At 53.1% G+C, this 22,920-nt stretch overlaps 7 protein-coding genes across 7 annotated transcripts; 4 read left to right on the forward strand and 3 right to left on the reverse strand.

The window, feature by feature from the left end:
- Positions 1 to 277: 277 nt before the first annotated feature.
- Positions 278 to 4,339, forward strand: V2A60_001373 (ABC transporter ATP-binding protein; the record flags this gene model as incomplete). Its single annotated transcript, XM_083252734.1, has 3 exons — positions 278 to 313; positions 369 to 1,296; positions 1,362 to 4,339. The coding sequence occupies 3 exons, from the start codon at positions 278 to 280 to the stop codon at positions 4,337 to 4,339; spliced, it is 3,942 nt and encodes a 1,313-aa protein (XP_083108860.1).
- A 2,309-nt stretch (positions 4,340 to 6,648) lies between these two features.
- On the forward strand, positions 6,649 to 7,308 carry V2A60_001374 (uncharacterized protein; the record flags this gene model as incomplete). Its single annotated transcript, XM_083252735.1, has 2 exons — positions 6,649 to 6,867; positions 7,000 to 7,308. 2 exons carry the CDS (start codon positions 6,649 to 6,651, stop codon positions 7,306 to 7,308), a joined length of 528 nt encoding a protein of 175 aa, XP_083108861.1.
- Positions 7,309 to 8,065: 757 nt separating this feature from the next.
- On the forward strand, positions 8,066 to 8,854 carry V2A60_001375 (Pre-mRNA-splicing factor SPF27; the record flags this gene model as incomplete). The annotated part of the gene is made up of 2 exons (XM_083252736.1): positions 8,066 to 8,099; positions 8,238 to 8,854. The coding sequence occupies 2 exons, from the start codon at positions 8,066 to 8,068 to the stop codon at positions 8,852 to 8,854; spliced, it is 651 nt and encodes a 216-aa protein (XP_083108862.1).
- Positions 8,855 to 9,584: 730 nt separating this feature from the next.
- Positions 9,585 to 10,818, reverse strand: V2A60_001376 (cyclic nucleotide-binding-like protein; the record flags this gene model as incomplete). Its single annotated transcript, XM_083252737.1, has 2 exons — positions 9,585 to 10,286; positions 10,348 to 10,818. 2 exons carry the CDS (start codon positions 10,816 to 10,818, stop codon positions 9,585 to 9,587), a joined length of 1,173 nt encoding a protein of 390 aa, XP_083108863.1.
- Positions 10,819 to 14,368: 3,550 nt separating this feature from the next.
- Positions 14,369 to 15,850, reverse strand: V2A60_001377 (transcriptional regulator of RNA polII, SAGA, subunit-domain-containing protein; the record flags this gene model as incomplete). The annotated part of the gene is made up of 4 exons (XM_083252738.1): positions 14,369 to 15,075; positions 15,126 to 15,225; positions 15,285 to 15,571; positions 15,628 to 15,850. 4 exons carry the CDS (start codon positions 15,848 to 15,850, stop codon positions 14,369 to 14,371), a joined length of 1,317 nt encoding a protein of 438 aa, XP_083108864.1.
- Positions 15,851 to 16,369: 519 nt separating this feature from the next.
- V2A60_001378 (Spc98 family-domain-containing protein) lies at positions 16,370 to 19,035 on the forward strand (the record flags this gene model as incomplete). Its single annotated transcript, XM_083252739.1, has 2 exons — positions 16,370 to 16,506; positions 16,554 to 19,035. The coding sequence occupies 2 exons, from the start codon at positions 16,370 to 16,372 to the stop codon at positions 19,033 to 19,035; spliced, it is 2,619 nt and encodes an 872-aa protein (XP_083108865.1).
- Positions 19,036 to 19,411: 376 nt separating this feature from the next.
- V2A60_001379 (uncharacterized protein) lies at positions 19,412 to 20,143 on the reverse strand (the record flags this gene model as incomplete). Its single annotated transcript, XM_083252740.1, has 1 exon — positions 19,412 to 20,143. One exon carries the CDS (start codon positions 20,141 to 20,143, stop codon positions 19,412 to 19,414), a length of 732 nt encoding a protein of 243 aa, XP_083108866.1.
- Positions 20,144 to 22,920: the final 2,777 nt, after the last annotated feature.

Genomic DNA, 22,920 nt, shown 5'->3' on the forward strand with positions numbered 1-22,920 from the left:
AGTGGCATCATTTGCCGTTTCGACCAGCTGAATGCCGGTCTACTGATAGGGCGATATAGGTCTCGGTAGATGTCCGCAGCCATCTTATTACACTGGTCCCGCTGCGAGGTCGAGAGCCCAGGGATACGCAGATCCCGCCCCCGCTTAGCCGGGTCCTTGCTCGGAGCCCGAGATGGAAAGAAGACGCCGTGCTTCTTGAAGCTTTACTCGCTCCCTTGATATTCGTGACAGCTGCTCTCCATCTAGTTGACCGAGGATCTGCAACGAATTCCTCACAATGGAGGCTCCTGCAAAGGCAAAGAGTAACCAGACGGCAAGGGAGCGCTCATTGTCCACGATGTAGGCATTTCCGCTAATTCTTGCCATAGTTCTGGCGCCGTATCGGCTTGTTCGGCCGCCTGCTGGTCTATGGCAACCCGACGGCCACCGATCTTCTCATACTCAGTCTCGGTATCATCTCTGCCGTTGCGTCTGGTGTGCCCTTTCCGATCATGGCGATTGTCTTTGGCAAGCTCGTCAACGACTTGAATTCTGCGTCATGCGGCGTCACCCCTCACACGGCTTCTCCTGCCTCGTACCAGAGTGGTATCAATGACAACATCGTCCTCATCGTATGTGTCGGCATCGCCTATCTCGGACTCATCTACATTCACACTCTGTGTTGGAGCCTGACCGGCGAGAGACTGGCGCAACGCCTGCGCGAGGCCTATCTCCGTGGCGTTCTTGGCCAAGACGCCGCCTTCTTCGACAGCATGGCGACGGGTGAGGTGTCTCTGAGACTGACGGGCGAGATATCTGTGGTACAGCAAGGAACGAATGAGAGTGTCGGCATCGTTCTGAGCAGCATTTCCTTCTTCATCGCGGCCTATGTGGTTGCCTTTACCAAGGACGCCAAGCTGTCCGGCATGCTGGTTTCTCTGGCTCCGGCCTACCTCATCATGGCACTGGGCGGCGGTTACTTTGTCCAAAAGTTTTCTGCACGATCACTCGAGAGTCTGTCAAAAGCCTCGTCAATCGCACTCGAGGCACTATCTAGGACCGCCGTCGTCCACGCCTTCTCCGCCAACGCCCGGCTGGAGAACCGGTTCGTTGAAGCTCTCACTCCGGCGCTGTCTGCCGGCATTCTCCGGTCGGTGGCCACGGCTGCACAGGCTGGTCTGCTGTACTTTATTGCATTTTCCGCCAATGGTCTTGCGTTTTGGCAGGGGTCAAAGAAGATCGCCAGTGCGGTTGAGCTGGACAGTGGAGGCGCTTCAGTTGGCGCAACCTTCACAGTCATTCTCATTCTTGTTGATGGTATGTATCGCCACCACCACCAGCCCCTCGATTTCATGGCGAGTGCAGATGCTAACTACACAAAGCCTCTTTAATCCTCAGCCAGGCCGCACCCTTCCTTCGCCGCTTCGACGCAGCCTCCGCAGCTTTTCTCAAGCTCGAGGCGGATATGCAGCACATGTCCCAAATTGACGGCACCTCTGAGAGCACTGGGCGTATTCTTGCACAAGTTGCCGGAGAGCTCGAGTTGCGCAACGTCTCCTTCACTTTCCCGAGTCGCCCGGAGAAGCCCGTGCTACAAGATCTATCCTTCACCTGCCCAGAGGGCCAGCAGACCGCTATCGTGGGCCTTTCTGGATCAGGAAAGTCTACCGTAGCGGGCCTGCTGACTCGGTTTTATAACGCGTCTGAAGGTACAGTCCTGTTGGATGGTCATGATGTTACCGATTTGAACGTTCGTTCTGTGCGCGGACAGATCAGTCTTGTCCAGCAGGAGTCTCATCTCTTCAACCGTTCCATCCTCGAAAATATTGCGCTTGGTCTCGTCAACTCACCAAACCATGAGCGACTGCGCCCCTCCCTCATGTCTGGAGCTCTGGAGAATCTTGCCCAGCGTGTCTGTGACGGTCAAGATATCGAATCGGTGGCTCGCGAGCTTGGCCAAGAGGTGCAGGAAGTTGTGCGACTAGTACAAGACGCAGCCAGACTCGCCGATGCGATCGGCTTTATCGAGAATCTGCCCGATGGCTTGGCCACTTCGCTCGGATCCAAGGGCCATCTGATCAGCGGCGGCCAAAAGCAGCGCATCTCGCTCGCCCGCGCTCTGGTCAAAGATCCGCGCATCCTCATCCTGGATGAGGCGACGGCTTCCCTCGACTCGGCATCCGAGATTCGCATCCAGCGAGCTCTGGAAGACGTTGCCGTCGGGAGGACTGTCATCACAATCGCTCATCGCCTCTCAACTATCAGAAAGGCTGACAACATCATCGTCATGCGTCAGGGTCAGCTCGTTGAGCAGGGTTCTCACGAGGACCTGCTGGCTGCCAACGGGGCGTACGCCGAGTTGGCGCGCCTCCAGAATATCAAGGTTGATGGCGAAAACGAAGACCTGGCTGGTTCCACTCGTTCCAATTCCCTGACCGAAATTGACCCGAAAAATGATGTCGATTCGTCTGTCCTGATCGCAGGTAACCGGAAGAGTGCTACGCCACACGAGCTGGAGAAGCCATCGCCAGCTGAACTGGGAGGTGAGGAGCGGAAGCCTCCATCTGTCACCCGCTCTCTGGGCCAGCTCTTTCGACCTTATCTCCTCGTCCTTATTGTCGCTACAATCTGCGCTGTTGTGATCGGCGGTACTTATTGCGGATCAGCCGCCATTTTTGGCAACGTTGTTGGCAAGCTCAACTACTGCGAAGAACCTAGTGCAATTCGTCATGCAGGTCGACTTTTCGGCTTGCTGTTTTTCATGCTCGCAATCATCGAGTTTATCGCAAACTTTGTGAGCTGGTCCCTCTTTGGCTGGATAGCAGAACATGTTATTCACAAGATCCGCGTGCTGTCCCTGAGGTCGCTTCTCGAGCAAGACCTGGCCTGGCATGAAGCCAAGGACCGCAATCCTTCCCTCTTGCTGGACCTCATCACCAAAGACAGTGCCGCTTTGGGTGGTCTTACGGGCTCTGTCGTTTGTACTGTTCTCTCAATCTTTGTCAGTCTGATTGCGAGCATCACCCTGACTCATATCATCGCGTGGAAAATCGCCATTGTTTGCCTCGCGGTTGTGCCCCTTCTGCTCGGTGCTGGATACATGCGCGTTGCGACTCTGGCCAAGTTTGAGGAACGCCACTTGGAAGCCTTTGCCAATTCGAATGCCATCACCGTGGAGGCCATCAACGGCATCAGGACGGTCATGTCTTTGTCTCTCGAGCACGAGATTCTCGCGACATTCCGTCGCTCACTGCGGGCTCCCATGCGACAGGTTGCTCAGCAGAGCGCGTGGGCATGCCTGTGGCTGGCCGTGGGATATGGCCTGAGTAACTTTCTATATGCCCTGATTTACTGGTGGGGTTCGACACGCATCATTGCTGGTGAATACAGCCAGACGCAGTTCTTCATTGTGCAGCTCGCCTTGCTGGTCAGTTCCCAGCTATGGGGGCAGTGTTTTGCGCTTGCTCCTGATATTTCACGCGCATTCCAGGCTACCCGTCGCCTGCTCAATCTACTTGATATAGGCTCCACAACAGAGTTGTCTGCTCCTCTCACATTGCTGTCTGATGCCGAGACTGCCGTGCCATGCTCGGAGAAGACAACGCGGTCCGACACCGGCATGAGTGTCACGTTCAAGGACGTCGTGTTTTCCTACCCTGCCAGACCTGAAGTTGCTGTTCTGCAATCTATGAATCTCAGCATTCGACCTGGTCAATTTGCCGCCCTGGTTGGCCCCAGCGGTGCCGGCAAGTCAACAATACTGTCGCTGGTTGAGCGTCTGTATCTGCCCGACTCGGGATCCGTCGAGGTGGATGGCAGAAATGTCTCCCAGTCCGGCTTGTCGTTCCGTCACGACATTGCCTATGTCCCGCAGCAGAGCGTGCTCTTTGACGGCACCATTCGCTTTAACCTCGCGCTGGGTGCTCGCCCCGGAGAGACGCTGACGCAAGCGCAGCTCGAAGAAGCCTGCCGTTTAGCAAATATCCATGACACCATCATGGAGCTCCCCGACGGCTACGATTCGCACTGCGGCCCCAACGGAGATCGATTGTCTGGTGGACAGAAGCAGCGGCTGGCCATTGCGCGAGCACTCGTCCGCAGGCCCAGGGTTCTGCTACTTGACGAGCCGACGAGCGCGCTGGATGCGCTGTCCGAGCGCTTACTACAGGATGGCATCGAGAAGGCGACGAAGAGCAGCAACATGACGGTGATTGCGATTGCGCATCGTCTTCATACGATCCGGAGAGCTGATGTCATCTTTTTGATCGAGAATGGGCAGTGCGCGGACCGGGGCACGCACGCGGAGCTGGTTGAGCGCAGTGAGAGCTACCGTGTAAATGCCGTAAACCAAGCCACTTGAGAAGCCTGATCAATGTGGAGGCACAGCATAGTGATAATTTGAATAATATATTGAAAGATACCTGGCCAGGCATTTCATTTTCCTTCTTTCAGGCCCTGGCCGTCAACTTTGTAGCGGTCGATACGGTCCATCGGCGGGACACATAAGACGACGCATGCAGCAATAAAGACAGACGGCGGATGCTGCAGCTACAGAACAGATGGGGCATTGTGCTGAATGCCGCCGTTGTGTGTCGGCACACTATGCCCGCGGTGACGGTTACCGACCGTCGCTCAGAAGCGTTGGCTTCGTGGTTCGGCCAGGACAGCGGGTTTGCTTGATCAATCTAGATTCTTCTTCTTTCCACAGACAGTGTGGACGCCAAGTAGGCCTGCACGTTCCTGTACGGGTAATGCTCTGCTCGGCCAATATTGGCTAATAATAAAGGAATCATGCACAGCGGACCCTCGCGCCCCCCGTAATGACGGCGTATATAAGCCCAGATCTGCGCCCTGTTAAGCCAAGATGCGGGTGGCAACCTCTTACCGAAGATACAAGGGGGGCGCCCTATCAGTAGGTAGGTACTGGAAGAACGTTTGGAAGCACGAAACGCGGCCTCGTTGGCCGTTTTTGGTTTGGTAGCTCGATACCGAATTGGCCGATCGCTACCAAAGAGACTCGGAAGTTCCTTGCACTGCCGTGTGTCAGCCGCAGAAGCGAAAGTCCTGGAATAGGCAAAGACGGGGAGGGGCAAAGGGCCTAGCCTACCCGCAAGATGCATCCATCGCCCATCGGCGGTCGCATTGCTCGCGTCCCCTGAGCTGCTGGTGTGCCTGATGAGTTGGTGTTTCTTCTTTGTACTTGGGCCCTTGGCCGGGGACCCATTAAAGAGTAAGAAGCTGAAAACTATTGCACAAAAGGGCCTTGCGCTTCTCTTGACGTCACCTGAAGGAGGGACAAACTGGTTCTCCAAGGCCGAAGAATTCGGGCTTCCTTGTGTAGTTTTCCTTGCTGGCGAATGAGCGGCTTGCATCGCACCACTCGGGGCAATTCTGGCGATGCAGGCAAGTCAGCCAGCCAGCCAGCCAGCCAGCGAGTTGTTAGTTTCTCGAGTTCGAACCGGAGCCGCCCGAGAAGTCTATCCAGGAATGGTATGACCGTCCACTTCTGTGACGAAACGTTTGGCCACAAGGAGCCTTTATTCCCACGTTTATTGAAGCTGCGTAACAGACGTCAAGGTTCCTAAAAAAAAAGTGAATCCCTTTTCAACTTGGCTCTGCGCAGTTTCCGGCTGGCGGTAAAGAGAGGATGGCCATTTTTTCTCCAGCTTACACCGGCGTCAGGCCACTGTCTCATACTAAAAGACACCCAAAGCTTTATTGTAAAGACAACATTGTCTCGAGCGACACGCATTCTGCCCTCCTCCTCCGAGACAACCTCTCACTTTAATTCTGACATGTTTTAATTTCCTGACCAGTGGTCGAATCACGGAACGCTACTAGAGCATCTAGAGGTAAACTAAAAGTCCAGCTCTGGTGGGGGCGCGCTGGAGATCCGAACCCATTGTGCCCGGTCATGCTGGCCCGTGTTTTCAACCTTGCCTGATGTCGATCCGAATGACCCTATATACATGTCTTTTGCGACGAGAACGGTGCCGTGGACCTGAATCAACCGGCGCAGTCGAGGCACAACTAGAACAAAAGAGTGTGAACTCGGTCTCGGGGGCTGAGTTTGCAAGGTGGTTCTGTAAGTACATGGCAATCGCCCAATTGGCCCAATGACGCATCAGCAACTCGGACTACTGAGTAGCTTTCCTCCCCCCCGATGCCACCCTACCATGTCAGCCCTGCAGAGAGCGTGGGTTCCGGGCTGGGACCCCCAGGGCCCATCGAAGCTCTTCGGTCTGTCGACGACGGACCAGGGGTGCGTGTGTATGTGTGTGTGTGTGCCTGCGTGGGTGGTCAGCTCCGGGGTTCACATCGCTTCCATGGCCGCCGCGCGCCCCTCGCAGTGCTGCCTGCCGACTCAGCCCGCGATCATTGCCCCATTCTGTTATCCATTAGTTTAGTCAATGGTTCTCATAAATCCAGACGAGACAATTCTACTTATGCGGCCTTGGTACTTGGGAGGGGACACGGAGAAGAAGGGAGCGGGGGAGGGGAGTTTGTCTTTAGAGTATCTGAGCGAATATATAAAGCCCGGCATCTTCCCATTGACTTGAAGTACTTGTTCGTTAGACAAGCCTTTTCTTTTCCGATTCATACAGCCTACAAATACTTCAATTCATCTCATATACCCTCAATACATACAAAACACAACAACCAGTCAACATGAAGGTTTCCCAGATCCTCGCCTGCCTTGCTCTCGGCACCTCGGCCGCCTACGCTCTCCCCACCGAGGAGGTCGCCGTCGAGATCGAGGCCCGCGCCAACCTGCCCGGCCTCAACGCCGTGCAGACCAAGTACGCCAACGCCATCATTGCGCAGGCCAAGAAGGACGGTGTCGGCGCTCACGGGTGCCAGGCCGGCATTGCCACCGCCATGGTTGAGGTATGTCTGTCTGTCTGTCTGTCTCGCGCCTCTATTGGCAAAGGAAAAAAAGAAAAAAGAAAAAAAAAAGAAGAAGAAAAAAAGCACAACCTCTCTCGACCTCCTTCCTTACACTAATAAAAAAAAACACAGTCCAGCATCATCATGTACGCCAACAACGCCGTCCCCGAGTCCCTCAAGTACCCCCACGACCGCGTCGGCTCCGACCACGACTCGGTCGGCCTCTTCCAGCAGCGCGCCTCCATCTACAAGAACGTCAAGTGCGACATGGATGCCGCCTGCTCCGCCGGCCAGTTCTTCACCGAGATGAAAAAGGTCAGCGGCTGGAAGACCATGGCCGTCGGCACCCTCTGCCAAAAGGTCCAGCGCTCCGCCTACCCCGACCGCTACGCCAAGCAGGTCGGCCTGGCCACCAACGTGTGCAAGGCTGGTGGTCTGTAAATGACAAGGAAGAAGAAGAAAAAATTCCCTTCTTTGTACAAGGGGAAAATGACACCCATGTTGAGAGACGTTTATTTGCAACGAGACGCCACGAACTATACGGAGGTTTCGCTAGTCGCTCCCAGAATTGCCTAGGAGGAATTGAAACAAGTAGTATATATATTCAATAGATTGGTACCTCTGATTTGGCAATTTCCTACTGTTTGAAACTGGCTTGGTGATTTTCAACAGCTCAGTCAACTTGGTCAAGTATTGAGTTGACGCCAGGGTTGCTACTGTTAGTACACATTGAGTCAGGTCAGAGCACTGGTCTCGTCGCTGGTCGGTAGACGTGAGAATTTTGGGTGTTGACAAAAACTACCCCATGTTCTTGCAAATGAAAGAATTATCAAGCTAGAAACCAGTCTGCTTTACAACTTTCTCCCAACATTTCTCTTCTCTTCGAGGCGTAACGTGCAAACCATCATGCAGCGCCGCCAAGCCGGCAAGCTGCCACCTGGTCCGTGCACGCCACCCTCAGAGTCGCAAACCATTTTCTGTTCAACTTTCTTTCTCTGCCAACGGCGGAGTCGCACTTCATCATCATCATCATATTCCACCAATTAACGCCCAGCTCACCGTTCAACACGACCCAATCGTCTATGCAATCGTGGATCTTAGATTCGTCGCATCTTGACACGCCTTGGGCCCCCTTTAACCACAGCGCCGCCGCGAAAACGACACCCCTCACCACTCCCGGTGCTCTCTCTCGCCCAACATGTCAATAGCAGCATACCACGAGTCTCTTCCATGTGCGTTCTACTCGCTATATTCAAACTCTCCTACCAATCATCCCCGCCTGTTCGTCTTTGACTGCTTCCGATTGAAAACCAGAACAAAATCAAACACAAAAGAGAAATACAAACCAATCACTGACATCTCCCGATTAGACATTGACGAGGAGCCCTCCGCTGAAGCCCTCGCCGCAGCCCGCGCCCTCATCGAAGCCGAGCAGGCCGCCTCCTCCTCTTCCCCTTCCGCGACGCCCGCCGCCGCCTCCTCCTCCTCCGCGCGCGAGCCCTCCTTCACGCCAATCATGGCGACGGAGCTCGCGCGCGTCGCCTCGCAGACCCCTCTGCAACCGCTCGACCTCTCGCGCTACGAGGCCCAGGAGCCGCTCCCGGAAGCGAGCGCCGCCACCGGCCTCGACGCCCTGCGGACCCCTCTCGAGCGCGGCTACGTGTCGGCGTCGTACCTCGCCGCGCGCAACCAGAACCTGCGGCTCCTCGACCGCGGCGGCCGCAACGCCTGGCTGCTGTCCAACTACCACGCCGAGGCGCAGCTCCGCGCGCTCGAGGCCGAGCTCGCCGCGGCCCGGCGCGAGGTGGACCTGGTCAACGCCGCCCGCGCCGCGCGGCAAAACGACGTCGCGGCCGAGCTGCGCGGGCTCGAGGACGGCTGGAAGGCGAGGGTCGGCCGCGTGCTCGAGACCGAGGTCGCCGTCGAGGAGCTGAGGCGACAGATCCGGGACGAGCTGCGGAGTCAGAACCGCCCACAGCAGGAATGAAGAGATTGAAAAATAAAATTAAAATTAAAATAAAATAAAAACAAGGGGAGGACGGTGGAACAGGAGTGAATCTCCAGTATCGAGACAAGGCAGTGGTGACAAGGTGGATAATCTTTTCAGAATATGTACATGGCTTTCAAGTGAAGCAGCCTGTTTCGGGCAGAGGCACATGCTCAGGCAATAGGCGTTGGATACGGCGTTTTCGTTTTCTTCTTTGTCTTCGTCTCTTCTTCTCCTTCTTCACCGTTGATACATGGTGTTCCGGGTAGTCATCACAATGGACACAACTTGACGTACCATCATCGTCGTCTGATTTTCAAACTTGACCAAACGTGCAGGCGACCAGGGCCAAGCAAGCAAAAAAAAAAAAAAGCAAAAAAAGAAAAAAAAAGAAAATGTGACAGACTGCGAGAGACACGGAACCGTGTGGCGTAATTGTAGTCTTAATAAATGATGCTCATGACAGCTATAATAACAACAAAGGTATCTGCAGAGTAATCATATCCTTCAGGACAAAACCCAACTTTCCGATCGCCACACTAGTCAGTCAACTAATTCCATTTCAAAACGCCAGCCACGGGCCATCCTACAGTGTCGCCTGGAACGGCCGCATCGATGCGTCTCTTGAGCATGTGCAGACACCAATCGCAAGTCATGACATGGCTGGATATTTGCCCATGGCAGTTCCCATGGCAGTTCCCATGGCCTCTATTCGTAAACGCCCGCTCATTCAGTCGCGGTGCAAAGGGTCCATCTCCTCAACACCAGCCTTGACTCCCTGGTATTTCGTGCGGCGCAGGATACCTTCCACAGGGCCAAGCAGACGCTGGAAAGCATTCTTGCCCAGAGTGGCTACTTTGACGTCCGTAGTGGCAACAACGCTAGCAGCTCTCGGAGCGTCATTCAGCAGAGCCAACTCGCCAAAGAAATCGCCCTTTTTATATTGTAGCACCTTGTTGCTGGTGTCACCCTTGTACGCATCGGCGGTGCCGTCTTCCAGCAGGTAGAAAGAGTAGCCAGGGTCGCCCTCCTTGATAATGACGGCACCGGGAGCAAACTTTTGAGTCTCGAGAGCGTCGGCAATTTTGGATCGCTCGTATGGGGTGAGGGAAGAAAGCAGAGGAACCTCTTCGAGAAAGCTCTCGTACATGCGTCGACGGGCAAAGGTCGATTCCATCAGAATTCTGCGAAACGTGACACGGTCGAGAGCCCAGAGGGTACAGTTCGATTCGGCTGAGACAATAGTGGCAGCGCGGGGAGCATTATACATCAGGGCAAGCTCACCAAAGGAGCCCCCAGCCTCAATGTTGCCGACCTTGGTGCCCATGCCTTCGGGACCAGGGCCAATGGTGCCCGTCGAGTTGACATGGACGTCAAAGGACCCCTTTTCGACTACGTAGAAATAGTCGCCGGCATCGCCCTGACTAATGACCTGAGAGCAGTCAGTACGGTTCGACTTGCACGCTGGATTGGGTATGCGGTATGCGGTTTACCTTGATGTCCTTGGCAGGGATCGGCTTTTCAACGAGAGCACCGAGGATTTGGTTGCTCTGCTCATCGTCGAGGTGACTGAAGAGAAAGTTGCCCTCGATGGCACGCTTTAGCCGGCTGATCTGATCAGGAGTCTTTTCGTGAAATGGCGGTGTCCAGTTATCGTATGTGTCGGCACTAGGTTTGAGGGATTCAGCTGAGACGGATGTTCTTCTGTTAAAGTTGTACTGAGCCGGGTAGCTGTCTGGGTTGGGTGGTGAGCGAACGGTGGGAGGGGTATCCCCAGATGCGTCGCCGCCGAATACATTAGAGAAGCCAGAGACGGGTCCTGGGACAAAGCCACCGGTAGCGGGAGAGTTGGCAGCATCCTGCTCCTCTTCTTCGATGACTCGATGCATGGTATCAGTTTGTGATCGGTCACTGCCGAAGGGGTTGGCGTTGGCGCCAAAGGGGCTCGTAAAAGGGCCGGACATGATTTAAATCTGGGGTATTGGTAATGGGTGGGTGGAAAGGGTCGCAGAGGTAGCTGCACGAGAGCTGTCGCCAAATGATCGGGCTAGACACGGCCGAGGTATGCGTTTGAAGCTAATGCCAATGACGTCGACTCTGTAGTTGACTAGTTAGCATCAAGTCGCGTGGGGGTGCAGCGTCACGAAGAGGTGATTTGATGCAAAGAGGGCAGGGCGGTTTCGCAAACGGGGCGATTGGTGACACCAAGTTCGTTGCGGGTGTGAAATAACCTCTCCAACTCGCAGATGTGACGGTAAATGAGATATTCAAGCCTGGCAGAGATGCCTGGGGCGGCGACATGTAATGCCGCATCGGCCTGTCCATGGACCTGTTGACTGGTGGGGAGCCGTGACCGGGGCTGGCCAGTTGATCGGGGAAGCGCCACTCGACCAATGCAGCAAACAATGCAGTCTTGCGTGGGATAGATGAAGGCGATTGCCATGAGACAAGACGGATGGTGATTGCAGTGGACTTGGTTGTCTCGAAATCGGCAAGGATTCGACAGGAGGGCACATGAAGGGCACATGGAGAGCTGTTGGAGGACGAGATGGGCGGGGTCAAGACGGGGTAGCGATGCAGGAACTTACAGGAGAGATTGGGCTGGGCGGCGTCGACGAGACAGCGTTGTCGATGGGGAGACGGGAGCAAATAGGCCAAGGTCAGAGGCCGAGATGCGAAAAAAGAACAAGAAGGGGAAAAGAGGTGCTGTAGGCTATCCCGGCTCCTTGGAGGGCGAGGTGATGTGTGGAGCAGTAGCAGCTGGGCGAGAAGAGGGGTACCTCTGTTGAGCAGGCTCCAAGCTGTGGAAAAGAAAAGGAGGACAGAAAAAAAAAGATGAGGTGTGAAGTATGTGGCAGAGGCAACAGATTGGTGGCAGGGGCCAAGCGGCTCTGGCAACATGAAATATAAATGACAGGACAAGAGGAGAAGAGGGAATAGTTAGCAACGGGGAAGAAGAAGGGTTGGCGGGGGAAGAAGAGGGTGAGGCGAAAGAGGGAAGTTGTTGAAGCTACAATGGGGTGACTTTCGGAGGGGAGAGGGGGGGGCTAAACTAGTAGGTTAGTACCTAGGTGGCTGTACTAATAACTACTTAGCATAACTATCGGAAAGTACCTACCGACTGCCTACAAGTACCAAGTAGGTAAGTAAGGAGGGCACATGAACAAGACTGGAAGCGACAGGAAGCGACAGGAAGCGACAGGTAGCTATCAGTAAAGAGATGAGACTGGCTACCACAGGCAGAGAAAGCGCACAAGACTGGTTGACTGGTGGACTGGTTGACTGGTTCGTCACTGAGCAAAATCATGGAGATGCGAGGGCGGCAGCAGCGGGGAAGGGGAAGGAGGGGGGAGGGTGGCAGGTGGTCCATGCTCCCTAAAAGAAGGCCGCAAAGACAGGGTAGCACCGTAGCAGTAAGGAGACAAGCTTTTTCGGTTAACGGACAAAGGATCATCTTGGGCGCAAAGAAGAAGAAAAAAAGAGAAAAAAAAAAGAGAAAAAAACGCATTAGGGTTGGTTTTTTAAACCTCATTGTCGAGTTCTCCCAACCACAGAAGGAAAATAGAAATTCTCTTTTGACAGCTGGACATGAACCGACATGCGACGACAAGCTGGCGGTCGTCGGCAAGGGCCAAAGAAAAAAGGGAACAAAATATTGGGGCTTGAAGAAAAAAAAAAGGTTCGATGAACAGAAGCTTTCTAGAATCGTGCGCACAGGCCACTCTGCGGCTCCTCCGCCACCGGCTGGCCGCCCTACCCCCTCCATTGGCCCGTTGCGGCCAGCAACAGCAGCAGCAGCAGCAGCAACAACAGCAGGTACTTGGCAGCCGCAGCTGTAAGTAGCACCTGTACTACTTATGTACTCAGGCAATACCGCCACCGCTGCCCGCCGCCGCCTCTATTTGATGTAGATGGGTACTTGCCAGGAACCTGCCTACCTACGTATTCCCCAACGGCATGTATTTACTTGCACATCCTTGCATTACCCAGATCTAGGTAGAAGAGCTGACATGTACGCCTGCTGTGCCTTTCTATGTCTCACACACACACTCTCTCTCTTCTTCTTCTTCTCCTCCTTCTTCTTCTTCTTTCTTTTTTCATTTTTCCCGGTCCTTTTTAATTAAATAAATCCGCCCTCTACCCGAATCGAGGGCTCCACGCTGCGCCGACAAAACCTCCCATGTACCTCCCTCGGTACCTTGTACATGAATGGACCCCTCACCGTGGCGCCCGCCAGAATCGGCCCTCCGGCTCTCTCTCACACACACGCACACAGCCATAAGTACTAAACCCTGTCTTCGTCCGGGATTGGTTAGCCGCCGCCTCTTTTTTTACACTCTTTTCCATCTACGGATCACAAGAGTACACATTACTGCCCGTGTCATCATCACCACCCCTTCTCCCCCTCCCTCTTCCCCTTCCCCTTCGCTTCTATTAATACATACTTTCATCCTTTTTCCGTCTTCGTATCTAGTGTGCCGCATAGAAGAAAATTTTGCTTCTAGCGTCTTCTACGCTTCCTGGGCCCCCTCCACCCCATGCTGAAACTCCCAAGATCGAGTATACATGCATACGCCAAAACAAAAACAGTCACTCCCAAACCATGTCATTTCACATCTTGTACTACCAACAATATTTCATAACCCTGAGGATATCATTGCTCTTTATACAAATACAAAAGAAACACAGCCCCTCTCCAAAATCATGCAATATCCCAATTATACGGAGCCTCCCTCTTTCCTGCTCCCCTTCGCCTGCCCCCATCTAGCCCGCTGCCTGTGTAAAATCCAATACAACATAAAACGCCCAATCTAGCCTTGTTGCAAGGCTGCAGTCCTTTGCACGGTCAACTAACACAGAGCGTCGAGCCCGAAAGCTCTTCGCTTCCACAACTGAAATAAACGCGCGCCGTTTGAAGTCATGCTAGCCCGGTTGGCTCCATCGCCCACTCGTCGCTGCACATGACAATGCACAAGAACAGCCAGACATCCATCGCTTCCCTCGTCCTCAGTCCGGGCGCCAAAACATAAAATTTGCCAAGAATAAACGCCGAAATTTTCAGATACATGCCACTCCTCGTTGTTCATTGTCCCTCTTCATCTCCCCTTGTTTGAGAGCAGAGACCATCGCTTTTCCCTTCTTCTCTAGGCCCCTCATCTTTCAAAGTCTCATAGTCTTTCACGCTCGGCTTCCTCTTGCTCTGCAGCCATCATCGTGCTCCTTCTTGACTGTCTTGTCAATGGCCGAGTTCCCTCTTCCTTCTCTTCTTGGATAATGTAAAGGAGCGTTCAGACCGTCTTTTATATACTCTCCCCAATAGCCTCGCCGTGTGACCAGCGCGGACCAGTCCTCACTCTTGGCTCCTCTTCTCTGCCAATCACTTCCTGGTGCGTTTGTCATCTTGGACGTGAATCTCACCGTCGTGTCTGCACCAAGGTCCAAAGACTGCTTCGTCGTATTTGGCGCTTTCGCCTCGGCCTTCCCAACTTGCGTGTCTGTGTGCGTCGTACCAGACTATGACCCGACCGCTAGACATGAATCGAGCATGCAATCTAGCATGTCCACGTCACTGTCCTCTGCGCCTTCCCATCCAATCTCCATGTCGATATCCATAGCAACTGTTCCGTTGCCAAATGCAGATGAGTCGTAGCCGTTTGTCAGCTCCTCCACATGGATCGGTTCGTAACTCTCGATCCAGCTATGCTCGTTCCAGTTCTCCAGCTCGCCCTCGCGATAGCCACACAGTATTTGACGCATCAGTATAGGGAATTGAGACATGCTAGAGTCGGCAATCTCTAAAGCCACGCGCACGTCCGCCATGCTCAGCGGACCCTGCTCGCCTGTGGCGCGCGCCTCCACCGGCAAAAGACCAGCCTTGTCGCGTGAAAGCTCCCCACGGTGCGCAGCCTCCTCTTCGAGATGCAACTGGCGTTTGTAATTGTGGGTTTGTATCCATTGTGTGCCCACTCCGTAGCCGGCGCTGCCCGAATCTCCCGCGCCATTACTTCTCGTACGCGCAAATACCTGCGTGAGCATCTCCTTGATAAAGGCGTCCGTGGCAATCGACATTAGTTGAGGTGCGTCCGCAACGTGACCACTCGGAAGACCCGCTTCGTAACAAAACGGAAGCATGCGACCAGTGATGAGGCCAACGTCGGGAAATTCGCCAGACTCTATGGCTAGCGGCTGTGTGAACCGTTTTCGAATCTCCAAGTCGAAATCTGTTGGCCGATTAGCGCTGAGTTCTGCCAGTACAACGTCATTTCCATACTCATATTGTTAATACCACCAGCAGCGCTGGAGGATGCATCTTGCGTCGGTTTACGCCGAGACTCCATAAAGACGCTTGAGAGGCTTTCATTGATGTCCGACTGTCATTCAAGGTTAGCAAAACGGATTTGCCATTGCTGCACCCCTTGACAGCACAAACCTCATGCTGTGTAAGATCCTTGATGCGCCGTCTGTCCCGCGCCGGTAGCTGCATGACATCGCCTTTTAATCGGCGCTCTGTAGCATCTCCGGTAGCCGCCTTGCTGGCGCTGGCAGCGGGTTTGTCGGTAGAGCTGACCCAGGGTGCCAACCCTGGGTCGGGCATCTCCCTTGTGACATTGCCGTAGATGGCGGCTATAAGTTGATTATGAAGATGGTCTTTCTCGCCATTTTGTCCGGCAAGAACCACATCGATTCGTTCCGAGTATTCGCTTTGATTAAGACTACCTGTAGAGATTGTCAGAAACTAGCAGGGCTTTTGCACAAGTGTGGTTGCTGTGTACCGATAAAGAACTCTGCTGTGGCTTCTTTGTATATTTGCCAGTGCTCAGCCCCGATTCCTGCCTTTAGCTCGCTGTAAAGAGGTTCGAGATCAATGCGCCCGGGAATCTGGCTGGACTTGGACTTTTGAGCGCTCCCAAGATTGGATAGAGACTTGGCGGATAGTAGAGGGGTCTGGACGTTGATGGATGGGCGGCTCAATGCCGCGGGATCGATGTCGGGCATCGTGGTTTCGGGGGGTTCAGCGGCGGAGTCGCATGCGGCGGAGAAGCAACGCGCAGCGCGCAGGGGGGCTCATGAGATGCATAAAATAAATGGCCAAGGTCATGCGATTTCGATTCCAGAGTTGTATCGATGGCCGAGATAGTGTGAGGTCGGGCCGGTGATGGCGACTTTTTTGACGAAGACGTAGGAGAGATGTCAGCCGGTGGAGTGAAGTTGATATTCTGCCGAAAGACGGTCGCGGACACCATGATAGGTGACGGAAGTAGCTATACCTATGAGTGGACTACCTTTTAGTGTGCGGCCAAGTATCGAGTACCCACACCTAAATCTGCTGGCTGGCTGGACATCCCACCTTCCCCCGCCAGGGCGCGTGCCAGTGTCGCGTCTCATCAATAAACGGTTGACCTACACTTTCGATACACCATCTTTGCCACGCGGGTTCTTTCCTATGCGTCCACACCCCAACTTGGCTTTCGAACTGTCAACAGGCAGGCACTCATTCATAGGCGCAATGAAAACATGGCTTCGGACAAGATAGCCAGCGCCATTGACGGCCTAATAAACCACTTGATTCCAAGCAACCCAAACGACGATGAAGAGCAAGCGCAAGACCAGCACGACAGGCAATTTGAGCTGGTCAAGTCCATAATACGAAAGTATGAATATCGTTTCGCCTCTTGCAAATTTAATCTAACAATTTCAGACACTCCAACGCTACCGTATCTGCAGACGTAAACCATGCGTCAGATTTGATTAAGCGCAAACTGATTCAAACAAACCCAAGCCAAGCCCTGCGATTCTCGAATTTATACTCCCGACTCCTTGCCGTACCAGTTCTTGAACATAAATGGGCCATTCTACATCTCCTCTATCACCTGTCCGACTCCCCAGATCCATCAGAACCTCTGCCACTCAGCCCTGTCAAGCCTTCAGCCCCAAACTACCGAGAGGTCATCAACCGCGAAGCTACAAAGCGCCAGGAGAGAGAACGGGCCAAAACACCAAGTCTACCTCCATCAAGATACGAAGATGTTCAGTTTAGAGAATCTGTTCAGCCAGACGGTTCCAGAACGCCTGCTGACGTACGACATGGAGATGGCGTGAGAAGGGATGCTTCATTACAGGAGACACTAGCAACTAATCATTACGAATCGAACCCCCCGGAAACAAGTCTGCTGCGTGATCTTCCATTCACCCTCCAGGGACTTTCGTCGACCACGTTGCCTTTTACTGGTCCAGATACGTTGACGCTACCTGCTACTCTTCCCCTACCGCTCGTTTCCATTCTACACGCACTGGCTGAGCCCTCGCTTCTTTACCGTCAACTGGATGCATTTTGTAAGACCCCAGCCAGTGGGTTGATGGGTCAGAGTTTGCGATCTGGTATCGGAGGGGAGCTTCGGGCGTATCTAACTCTGATTGCGACGCTGGAGGCCCAAATTCGCCGTGCGCTGGCATCGATTGACGAGGACGCGCCCCGTGGCGGCATTGGCAAGGCCGGAATCACACTCAAACGCTGTGTGATGTGGACAAGAGAGGCCACGATGGGTTTGCGACTTATGAGTCTTGTGGCAGAAGAGTCGGAAAGTAAGCGCGGCGGCCAAATCATTTCATTGATTCATGGATTCGCAGCGACTCACGGCGACCCGATTGTCTCGACGTTCGCAGAACGCCTGCTAGGAACTTGTACACGACCGTTTTATGATATTCTAAGGCATTGGATATACGACGGAGAGCTGTCTGATCCCTACCAAGAATTCTTTGTGCGAGAGCAGGCTAGCAAGCCTGACCCAGCAAAGCTCAAAGGCGCCAGCAACGTTTGGGAAGACAAATACGAAGTTGCTGAAGACATGATTCCCAGCATCATGACGCCGGACTTTGCGCAGAAAGTGTTTTTGATCGGAAAGTCTCTCAACTTTATTCGACACAGCTGCGGCGACGCACTTTGGGTAGAAAACTATTCGAAGGCGGCCTCGAAGGAGCTGCGCTACGGCGACACGGCAACCATCGAGGCCTGGATCGATGAGGCCTATAAAACAACGATGAAGCGGCTCATGGATCTCATGGCTAACAAGTTCCAGCTCTTTGACCACCTGCAAGCGCTCAAGAACTATATTTTGCTTGGCCAAGGCGATTTTATCGCGCTGCTTATGGAGTCTCTAGCTGGCAACTTGGACCGGCCAGCCGGCGCGCAGTTCCGTCATACTCTTACGGCACAGCTTGAGCACGCTATTCGCGGCTCAAATGCGCAGTTTGATTCGCCCGAGGTACTTCGCCGCTTAGATGCTCGTATGCTGCAACTTTCTCACGGCGACATTGGCTGGGACTGCTTTACGCTCGAGTACAAGATTGACGCACCCGTGGACGTGGTAGTGACGGAATGGGGTAACAGGCAGTATTTGAAGGTCTTCAACTTTCTTTGGAGAATCAAGCGTGTGGAATTTGCGCTTCTCTCTACATGGAGGCGCTGCATGACGGGAGCGCGAAGTGTATTACAGAATTCGGATTTTGAAGTTGAGCAGACGTGGAAGACTACGCGTGCGGCTCTTGCCGAAATGATTCACTTCGTCGGCCAGCTGCAGTACTATATACTATTCGAGGTGATTGAGTCGTCGTGGGGAGAACTACAGAAGCGCATTCATAAGGAAGACTGCACTCTGGACGATCTCATCAAGGCGCACGGGAAATATATGGATGACATTACGCACAAGGGCCTCCTGGGGCCCAAGAAGCGTCACCCGGCTTCATCTGGTGGAGAAGAGGATGAGCGCACGTCGTACCTTTCACAACTGTCGAGCATGTTGCGGCTGATGCTCGAGTATCGCGACTCGGTAGACGGTCTGTACAGCTGGAGCGTGTCCGAGTTTTCACGGCAGGAAGCGGGCGTGCGTAGTCGCGCGCGACGTGGCGGTGTGATGGACGACGTGGACATGTCGCCAAACGACGAGGCCGTGGGGTCTGAATTTCCCGTGCTGAAGGACAGGCTCCGACATCTTGGCCGGTCGTTTGGTCTTCGCATGAGCACACTGCTCGGGGACTTGGCGTACCAGCCGGACGTGGAGATGCGATTTTTGGGTGTGGCAATGAACTTCAATGACGTGTATCCCGTACGGAGGAGAGCGAGGCCGGCGGCGACGCAGAGCTCGGCGACAGGTGCGGCTTCGACCAACACTGCGAGGGGTTAGGGCGTGGTGGTTTGCATTTCGGGCAATCATGCCGTGCGTGTGTTTGCCTTGAGTTTGGTGTTTTCTTTTAAACGGATTTCTATTTTGATTTGACGCATATGATTGATGACGATTGGAACACTTGTTGTTCATTGCACGGACTCGATTCTTTTTTCTTTCTTTTTGCTCATCTGTTTGAATTCTAGAGTTTTTCTTTTCTTCTTCTTTATAGGTCAGTTGTCGTTTGATATAATTGAAACGTAAGGAAGACAAAAACGCCGTCTATATATACAGACCGTCTCTCGTAATCATGAGTGTGTCCCGTGATGGGTGACTTTTTTTTTTTCTTCTTCCTCTTTCAATGCCAATTGCCTGGGCTGCTCACCAGTTCTCGAGGTCAACCCAGTCTTGTCGTCCCCTCGCCCTCCTCGTTGGCGTCGCTCTTGACCCGGTCGTCTTTTTCCTGGTCCTGGTCCTCCTCCTCTTCCTCCTCCTCTTTCTCACCCCCCATGAGGGCAGCCGCCACGGGCCCCCGCGGCACGTCTACGGTCAGCTGCGGCAGCGCGCGGCCCGGGATGCTGCGGCTGGCGGCGCGGCCGCACCGGCGGGCGCCCATGCGGAGGTAGAAGCCCTCGGCGTGGGGGTCCGCGTCGACGGTGAGGGCGGCGAGGCGGCGAGCGGCGGCGCGCCGCAGGGCGTCCTCCCAAAACGACCTGCCCAGGCCGCATCCGATGCGGTCGGGGCGGATCCAGAGGTAGCTTAGCTCGCCTTGGGTGCTACCGCTGCTGCTGCTGCTGTTGTTGCTGTCGCTGTCGCTGTGAGGGGTGATGCGGTATACACCGACAATTTCCTGCTGCTGCTGCTGTTCCTCCCCCTCCCCCTCCTCCCCCTCCTTGCCGTGGTCGAGGCGGGGGAGCGTGGCGACGTAAATGTCATGCTGGGCAATGTCCGAGGCGGTAATGGTGAGCTCGGCGCGGGCGGCGGCCATAAAGGACGCGTCGTAGCCCCAGTAGGCCTTGGCGGAGAGGGCGAGGTCGGTGAGGATGGGAGCCTCGTCGGGATGGGGACGGCGGATGGTGGGCGTGGGCGTGGGCGTGGGCGTCGTGATGATGGTCTGTAGGGTTGCCATTTCTGCGTTTCTACATCAAGACATGTGCTGCGTTTTCTCGACTATTCATCCGCAGAAAAGCTGTTTCTCTTTCAGTCAATTTTTTCACTTGAGCAGGTTTGGGCAGGGGGTCTGTATTTATTTCTGATGATGGGGTTTTGTAAGCTTCCTCCTCTCTACAGTACATTGCGTATAACTAGTCCAATCGACGCTTACTGTGGGCGGCGAGTGACTAACTGCCCGGCCGTTTTACGTCATGCCTTCTCTCTCTCTCTCTCTCTCTCTTTTTTTTTTGTTTTCTTTATCCTTCTTTTTCTTTTTCTCGCTCTCTTCTTCTTTCTTCTTTTATTTTCTTCGCCTTGATTAAGGAACTTTTTTCCTTGTGAGGAGGAGGAGGATGATGACGGTGAAGAAGAAGAAGAAGACGGGGGAGAGGGACGGGCCCTTTTTTTTTCCTTTTCTTTTACTTCGCTTCAGAAACTGCCCATGATGGAATTTGATCATGGCACCAGAATTCCCATGACAGAAGAAAGGGGGAAAAAAATCATGACAGAAGATTGATTCGAGACAGGTGCTCTCCGCTCCCACGACCTAGTCACCTAGTTACAACATGGCGGGCTTGTTTAGTCGGGCCCCAAGTCTGGGGAAAAGTGGGTGTTGCATTATTGCATTATTAGGTTGGTCTCAGGCCATGTTTGAACAAGGACAATTCCAGACAATTTTTTCAATATTTCTTTTTTGTAAACTTGTACTATCCTCCAACGCCGATCCCCTCCTCTCTTTGTCCCGAATTTCTTCGTAGCGAGATTTTTTGTCTTTTTCTTTTTTCTCCCGTTTTGCATTGTTTCCTCTCCCCTCCACGAATGCAGCTGTCCGGCATGGAGTCACACACATTAGACGGCAAGATGTCTACAAGGTCGATGTGACATGGATTGGGAAGGGGGGGGAGGGTGAATAGATTTGGTGCCTGATTTACGAATTCTCTACGAATTATGCGTCTTAAGTCTTGTTATCGTTGTTTGGGTACGGTAACGCGTTTTTCAAGTTGCACCCTGGCAAAGAGGACGAGGTGGCGGAGGAGGATGGGGAGGGGGGTTGGGGGGCAAGAATAAGAGTGTGTCGCGTGTCACAGTCTCAAATAAGAGAGAGAGAAAAAAATGTTTTGCGTGAATGATGGGTATGCCACGTCACGGCCATGACATGATAAAGGGAGAGCGAATGTGTGTGAGGGACAAGGAGAGAGAGTGTGATGGAGTCGTGGTTAGGTTTCCTTGTCTGGGCCGTTTAGAAGAAAGCAAGATAGATATCCATGAAGCAGTAACAAAAGAATTGAAAAAAAAAAAGACAAAAAAAAGACACCGTGTAGCTCTTGTTTCTAAATAACTAGTGGACAAGTAGATTGCAGGTAGGGCCAGAGGTAACGTGTGTCCGCGGGCTTGGCGTTTGACAAGGCAAGTTTTGGGCAAGTTTGATGCATTACCTATTATTATTCTCGTTATTATTCTCATGAATACCGTGTTCTAGAAGGATATCTAGAAGCCCGTGCTTGAAGCTTGGCCCGCCCGCTAGCCAGCTAGTTTCTACTCAGAACGGAGTACGAGGGCACCGTCTACTTCCCCGGCTCCAGCGGCATGATGATGGTCATACAAAGGTGGTAATTTCAGGCACCAGATCGGTACCTTTTTTTTCTCTTTCTTTTTTTTTTTCCGTTTTTTATGTTGGTCAAAATTTAGCCAGGGATGGTTGGGCAAGTCAGTGTCTCGGAAGCGGAATGGAACGTTTTGTTTAGAATTATTTTCGTTCTCTCTTTTTTTTTTAAAAAAAAATCATACTCAAGAATAACCCCTGTTACCCCATGTTGTCCATGTCATAAGCAAAGAGAGCTTCTTTGTTGCCTGCCGGGCGGGCGGCTTGCTGAAATTCAAGGTTCAAGACATGGACACACACACGCACACACACACACATGGAGATGCACATAAGTACATGTACGCAGAAAAGGAGAGACAAGAGAAAGAGGAGGCAGAGTATGTGTGAGTGAGAGAAAGAAGGTACTGATAGAAGAGAGCAAGGTCGTGCATTGGGGGCTAGCTGGATATGCAGGTTGCCTTTCCACTTGTTTGCTTGTGTCGTGTTCACGATGCTATTCTTGTCCCAAGCTGAAAGACGAAATTACACCTGAGTGCCTACTCATCTCTACTAATTTACTCAGTAAGTACTTGGGTGTCTCTCTGCCTGTCAAGTACCACTCGCCGTAGCTGTATATCTGTCCGAGGCTGGCTATACGAAGGGGGGGGGGGGGGGGGCCAACGTGGCCAACCGCAAAGTTTGTTGGGCTTGTGGTACCAAACCGCGGGGAGAAATTGTGAGATTGTAAGCTGTAAGCATTGTGCAGAGTACTCTGGTACTCCGTAGGGATTATAGATTTATTCATCTGGATAGATGAAGGAAACTGGGCGTGGCTGACAATCGGTTGAAGAAGAAGGTAGAAAAAAAAGCAAATTTTTGACTCGGCTGTTGCATCATTGTTCCTCGGTAAAGAAAAAAAACCCAGTAACGATTGAGCCGTGCGATATCAAATTATTGTTTGATTTTTTTTTTATTGCCTGTGCCTGGCTCGAGTACACGGATACTATTAGACTGTTTTGGTGTCAAAGTAAGTAGCGGTGATGCCGAGCAAATTGCGACACGCTCGAGGCAAGCGACAAGTTTCCAAGAAAAAAAAAAAACACAATTAGTTTCAATCTTTGTATTCTTCTTTTCCATACATCCCGTCACTGTTCCGTGATACCAAACGAGTC

This window comes from Cordyceps javanica, chromosome 1 (genome assembly GCF_051103115.1).
Source record: "Cordyceps javanica chromosome 1, complete sequence".
NCBI lineage: Eukaryota > Fungi > Ascomycota > Sordariomycetes > Hypocreales > Cordycipitaceae > Cordyceps > Cordyceps javanica.